This window comes from Myotis myotis, unplaced genomic scaffold, assembly GCF_014108235.1.
Source record: "Myotis myotis isolate mMyoMyo1 unplaced genomic scaffold, mMyoMyo1.p scaffold_m19_p_1, whole genome shotgun sequence".
Taxonomy (NCBI): Eukaryota; Metazoa; Chordata; class Mammalia; order Chiroptera; family Vespertilionidae; genus Myotis; species Myotis myotis.
In genome coordinates, this window is record NW_023416313.1 from 122,367,760 (window position 1) to 122,374,396 (window position 6,637).

General features: G+C 43.0%; 1 protein-coding gene across 1 annotated transcript; it reads left to right on the top strand.

Annotated features, from left to right (window-relative positions):
* The first annotated feature begins 704 nt into the window (after positions 1 to 704).
* On the top strand, positions 705 to 5,579 carry LOC118669807 (anillin-like). Its single transcript, XM_036336228.1, is given in 5 exon segments — positions 705 to 745; positions 2,985 to 3,433; positions 3,436 to 4,221; positions 4,224 to 5,442; positions 5,444 to 5,579. Coding segments are annotated over 5 exon segments (2,631 nt in total).
* Positions 5,580 to 6,637: the final 1,058 nt, after the last annotated feature.

A 6,637-nucleotide genomic window follows, 5' to 3' on the forward strand; every position in this document is an offset into this window, starting at 1 on the left:
GAACATTTTAATATTAAAATCAGGGAACTCTGAGATAGTGTGTATATTGTATCCAATAGAACAAAATTGAAATTTTGAGTATATTGTGTATGTTTTTGTATGAATGCTTCCTCAAGTACTTTTTTACTGTTTTAATGGACTCCATGGTGACGTAGTTTAAGATACAAATGTACTATTGGGAAAGATGTTTCAAGCCTGTCATAGGTTGTCATTGTATGTTGATGATGATTTCATTTTAATCCATTCTGGTCATTTCTCCATATCATAGAATCACTGACCATGAAATTTGGCAGAAGTGACAATTTTGTTCAGTGTAGGGCTAGCACTACCAGGATACAGGATATTACAGAACATAAGTAAAATGTTTTATCGCTGCTGCCTGGAAAGTTCTGTGGTATGTGAGGTTACTTTCTACAACTTATTAGCTAACCTGTGAACATAATAATCATGTCTAAAGCATTTATTTTACTTATATGTATAAACATGCTGTTGAATAGCAGGGGTTCAAGAAACTATTCCTCAGGAGAAAAAATTCACTTCAGGGACCTTGCTATAAAGCCTTGAAATTCACACATTATTTGCATTTTGAGGGTCCAGTTAAAGTATTGACTCATAAATATGCTGATCTGGTTAATTAACGCAACACACTACATTCCTTCCCTTCCATGAGAGGGATGGAGGGTCAAGACAGTTTGATGAAAACGATGTTTGGGAAAGTCCAGGGTCTGGGATGTTGTTGGGAAGGGTATGCTGTGGGCACCAATGTGAGAGTATAGGGGAATCTGAAGACAGTCAGGACACCAATTCCTGGGGACTGGTGAGCACTCAAAGACAGCAGACAGAGTTTCTTTACTTCTGTCTGGAGAAAATTTCAGATACCTTAAATAGCCAGAAAAAAGCATAAAGTTAAGGCTGAGCACAGGAGCCTCCTCTGTGACATTGCTTCCAGGGAAGCACAAAGGATACTGTTGCAATCAGCATACTCCTTAGCTTCCCTTTTCATTTGATTAAATGGGCTTATCTCTAGTACTCAGGAGGATCACTAAGAATCCACTCTCCTGAGCCTACAGGACACCATAATAGGGGCAAGCTTTGGAGAAGTCAGACCAGAATTAAAAATACAATAGCTATCACTTTTAAATTTGTACAATTTGGGAACATTGCTAGCATTCTTTCAGTTGCTTTCATCTATTAAATTGACATATCTTCCTCAGAATGCTGTTACAAGAATAAAATGCAATAGCTGGCATTAAATACAACCATCCCATATGATGCCTGATGCCAATCAATGTTCTTTTCTTGCTTCTTGGCCAAAACTACCTTTCATACTAACAGGGTGGAGGACGTGAGGAGGCTGTTCCCTTCAAAGACCTCCTCCTGGGCTGCTTTGTGTGTGTGTTTCTTGAGGTTCCAGCTCCATCTGAGCAGTGCTCCCTCTGCCAGAGGCAAGGTGGGCTTCACACGTGTATGTCCTGAGAAGAGCCCTAGGCTTGGTTTAATGTTCCATTGTTGCCACCTGGAAATGCTTAATAACTTTTGAAATAGGGTCCTGGTGTTTCATTTGGTTTGGACCCCACAAATTAAGTGCTGGTTAGAGGATGTTCAGTTGGTAGCCAGGGCACTTTTCCCCTCCACTTTTCAAAGAGAAGAACAACTAGGACAGTGGTTCTCAACCTTCCTAATGCTGTGACCCTTTAATACAGCTCCTCATGTTGTGGTGACCCCCAACCATAAAATTATTTTTGTTACTACTTCATAACTGTAATTTTGCTACTGTTATGAATCGTAATGTAAATATCTGATATGCGGGATGTATTTTCATTGTTACAAATTGAAAATAATTAAAGCATAGTGATTAATCACAAAAACAGTATGTAATTATATATGTGTTTTCCGATGGTCTTAGGCGACCCCTGTGAAAGGGTCGTTCGACCCCCAAAGGGGTCGCGACCCACAGGTTGGCGACCCACAGGTTGGCGACCCACAGGTTGAGAACCGCTGAACTAGGAGGTGGTGACTAGGCCAGCTTCCTGCTGTGGGAAAAGTGAGGGAGAAGAATAAGAAAGACTCTTGGAAAATTCTTTTCTGGTGTGAAAGAATAAGAAAAAATAATGGGAGGAACCAAGATGGTGGCATAAGGTATACACTTGTATGTGCTGCCTCCTACAACCACACCAAAACTACAACTAAAAGACAAAATGGCTATCATCCAGAACCACGTGAAAGTTGGCTGAGTGGAAGTTCTACAATTAGAAGGAAAGAGGAAAGTGCATTGAGACTGGGTAGGAGGTGCGGAGGCGCCAAGAGTGGAGGTACGGAGGCGCGTGAAATGGGCTGGCAACTGAGTGCGCTGTTTTTTTCAATTGGAAGGGAGATATAAGCTCCTGACTGCTCTGAACTCCAGTTTCTGGCGAGACTCTGGGGACCCAGACTCCTACGGGGAGAAACTGGACTGTTTGTCATCAGGTCGGAAAGCAAGGGTGGCTTTCTCGCAGAGGTGCTTACAGGGATCATTGTTACTGTGTGGGGGCATGGGATGTGGGGACATGGAGACGCGGAAACCTGGAGACGCAGAGACATGGAGACGAGGAGAGGGCTGACTGGCAGCCATCTCTGTTTGCTCCACCCTGGTGATTCCCTGAGACCCCGCCCCACCCAATTTACAACCCCACCCAAGCTGTGCACAACGGCTTATGCATATGAATGGTCTGTCCTTTCGCAGCCTAACCTAACAAACTGCAGCTGGGTCAGAGAGCTCCAAAACTTCCAAACCCTGAACAAAGAGGAGAAATCTGCAGATCTCGTTGTAGCTCCTGCTGGGTGGCCTCAGGCAGTGGCTGACATTGCACCTCCTTGGAGATCCAGGAGCCAGTGTACCCAGTGGTCAAATACCAGATTTCAACTCCTCACATCCATAAGTGACACACTCAAGAGGCAGACTCAGTGAACACCAAAGCCCCACTGAAGCAAGTCCTGCCCCATAGGGGTGTCTCCTTGCCTAAGAGTGCCATTTCCAGCACTGCAAAAGCTGCTTCTTCCCTTGTGAAAGCTTCTATATCTGTCACCAATGCTAAAAATTGTGAGGTACGAAAACCTGAGCGACTTCAAAAAACTCCTGCTAGTCCTTTGAAAACAGAGGTATGGAAAACAATCGGGAAATCAGCCGAATCCCAGACAGTTCAGCCCAAAGAAGAAGTAAATAGAGAAACTTGTCTGCAGTCTCACTCTAAAGACAAATCTACAACACCAGGAGCAGGAGTCAAGCCGTTTCTGGAGCACTTCGGAGAGTGCTGTCTAGAACACAGCAAAGACAGCCCCACGCAGAGCATGTCCCACAGGACCCCCGTGGTCACTCCAAACACCAAGGCCATCCAGGAAAGACTGTTAAAGCAAAACACATCTTCATCTATGACCCATGTAGCGCAGCAGCTCAAGCAGAACGTGAAAAAGAACTAGCATGTCTTCGTGGCCGATTTGACAAGGGCAATTTATGGAGTAAAGAAAAAGGCAAAAACTCAAGAAACAAACAACTAGAAACCAAACAGGAAATTCACTCTCAGAACACTCCCCTCAGAAAACATCAAGTTGTTTCAAATATCCTGTCATGTCCAGAAACAGAAAAGGAAAAGGTGGCAGGAAAGCCCCCCAGCCCAGAGCCTGCAGGTTTCACTGAATGTGAAATGACGAAGTCTAGCCCTTTGAAAATAACATTGTTTTTAGAAGAGGGAAAGTCTTTAAAAGTAACATCAGACCCAAAGGTTGAGCAGCAGACCACAGTGGTATGTGAAACTGAGATGAGCATGGATGACATCAATAGTTCAAAAGTGACTAATGACATCTTCAGTGATGTCCTGCAGGAAGGCGAGCTGGATGTGGCCAGGAGCCCAGAGCAGATGGGCCAGGCAGGAGCCTAGAGCAGGGAGGACCAGGAGGATGCCCTGAATATCTCCTCAATGTCGCTGCTTGCTCAGCTGGCACACAGTTGGCTTGTAAGTCCAGAGAGTTTTGCTTCCTCTCCTAGATTGGAACTGAAGGGCAGTAGCATACATGAGAGTCCCAGATCAGGAAAGTTCCAGTGAACCTGTGTCCCGCGGGCCGAGTCTGGTGATAGCATTGGTTCTGAGGACCGTGAGGACTGTGACCTTCTTTACAGCACTGATGCGTACAGATCTCAGAAAATCAAAGAAACAGACTGTCCTTCAATTAAGCAGATTGCTCGGAAGGTGCTACTTCAAAATTAGAAGGAAAAAAGAATGCTGAAGAAAAGAGTGTCTTTTCTTGTCAGGTGAACATCAAGCAGAAAATGCAGGAACTCAACAATGAAATCAACCTGCAGCAGTCGGTGACCTACCAAGCCAGCCAGGCCCTGAACTGCTGTGTGGACGAGGAGCACGGGAAGGGGTCCCTGGAAGAAGCCGAGGCAGAAAGACTGCTTCTGATCACAACTGAGAAGAGAACACTTTTGATGGATGATCTGAATAAACTGAAGAGTGAAGGACCTCAGAGGAAGAATAAGACTGGTCTCCTCTCCCAAAGTGAATTTGTCCCGTCCAAAGAGTCAGTCACTTTGTCAAAAATCCGTTTGCCTCTCAAGGCAGATTTTGCCTGCAGCACAGTTCAGAAACCAGATGCAGCAAGTTACTCCTTCCTCTTCATACTGAAGGCAGGAGCCAAGAGCATAGTGGCCACCCCGCTGGCAAGCACGGCCACTTCTCTGAATGGTGATGCCCTGATGTTCTCCACCACGTACACTCTGAAAGATGTGTCCAATGACTTTGAAATCAGTATTGAAGTTTACAGCTTGGTGCAAAAGAAAGATCCCTCAGTGCCAGATAAGAAGAAAAAGGCATACAAATCCAAGGCTATCACTCCAAAGCAATTTCTCACATCTATAACTACAAAAAGCACCCTTCATTCTTCAGTGATGGCCAGCCTGGGCAGTCTCCATGCTGTGTGCACCAGAAACTTTATCCTTGTTGGATCTTACACGCTGTCCTTGTCTTCAGTTGGAAACACTAAGTTTGCTGTGGACAAGATAAATTATGATGTAAAAGAGCGAGAGCTACTGGGATATTTGTTCCAGGAAAAGGTGCCCTTTTTATCTCTTTTGGAAGGTCATATTCGTTTAAAAATAAAATGTCCATTGAATTCAAGTGTTGAAGAAAAAGGTTTTCTAACCATATTTGAAGATGTGAGTGGGTTTGGTACCTGGCATCAAAAATGGTATATTCTGTCTGGAAACTGTATCTCTTACTGGACGTACCCCGATGATAAGAAACGGAAGAATCCCATAGGAAGGATAAATCTGGCCAATTGTACCAGTCATCAGATAGAACCAGCCAACAGAGAATTTTGCACAAGATGCAACACTTTTGAATTAATTACTGTCCGACCACAAAGAGAAGATGACCGATAGATGCTTGTCAGCCAGTGCAGGGACACACTGTGTCACCAAGCACTGGCTGTCTGCAGACATCAAGGAAGAGCGGGACCTCTGGATGCAGAAGCTCAATCAAGTCCTTGTGGACATTTGCCTCTGGCAGCCTGACGCTTGCTACAAGCCTTTCGGGAAGCCCTGAGCGGGGCAGTTCCTGTGCGCTCAGCGGTGGCTTTGAGCTCCGTCATATGTGTATCTTAAGAGCAGCAGATATGCTGATTGCATTTTATGCTTTAAAAACGAAAGGGTATGTGCCAATATTCACTACATATTATGCAGTATTTATGTGTTTTGTATGTAAAATTTCAACTGATTTGTCATTCATAAATGCCTGGAGGAAAATTCATTATAGTTGATTTTGCTAAATCTTAATCTAAAAGCCTCATTTCCTAGAAACCTGATTATTCAGTTATTCATGATAAAACGTTTGTTTGTTTTTAAGTAAGGAATTGTAAGTTGTCTTGTTGGAGCTGTGGGTCTCAGCACAGAGGGGTCTTCGGGAGTTAGAGCCACTCTTTAGCCTCATAATTCTTCCTGTTGGTTGTGGGCCTTTATTGGATGTATCTTGTTTCTGTCACACTGAAAACATTTCTAAGGGACTTCACAGAAACATTTTTAGTAATGGAGGTAAGGGTTTTTTCAAAGAGCAAATGGGCATTCGTTTAAAGCTGAGGCTTCTCCGAACAGGAGATGCAGACTTAAGGGATATAGTGTGAGATTTGGGGGTAAGATGTTTTATTTAGAAGACTTAATAATCACATGGTTTACATTTGTTGTTGCTGAAGATGCTGCATGGTACACATTTTCATAAAATGTAGGCTTTCAAAAGTAATTATTTTTCCTATATAGCTAACAGACTCCTCAGATATACTTGGCATGTTAGTTTCTTTCTGTTCCTATAACAAGAACAAATGTAAATTGAAGAATTTTTATATAAGAAAGTAAATCTCACAAGCTTCTGTGGACTAATACTTGGCTTGCCAAAGCTCTTGACTTTACTTTTTATGTCATATATGACAGTGTCTAGAAATCCGTTATGAAATCTGTTGAAAAACTATTGAGTAATGTATTTCTTTAAAAGCCTAACACTTTATTTTTGTGTTATAAAATATTGTAAAGCATGGTCTCAAACTTTTAAGTATACTTTGAGTTTCTTCTCTAAATTGTTAAAGTTATTGATGGTCTCATTTATAAACACTA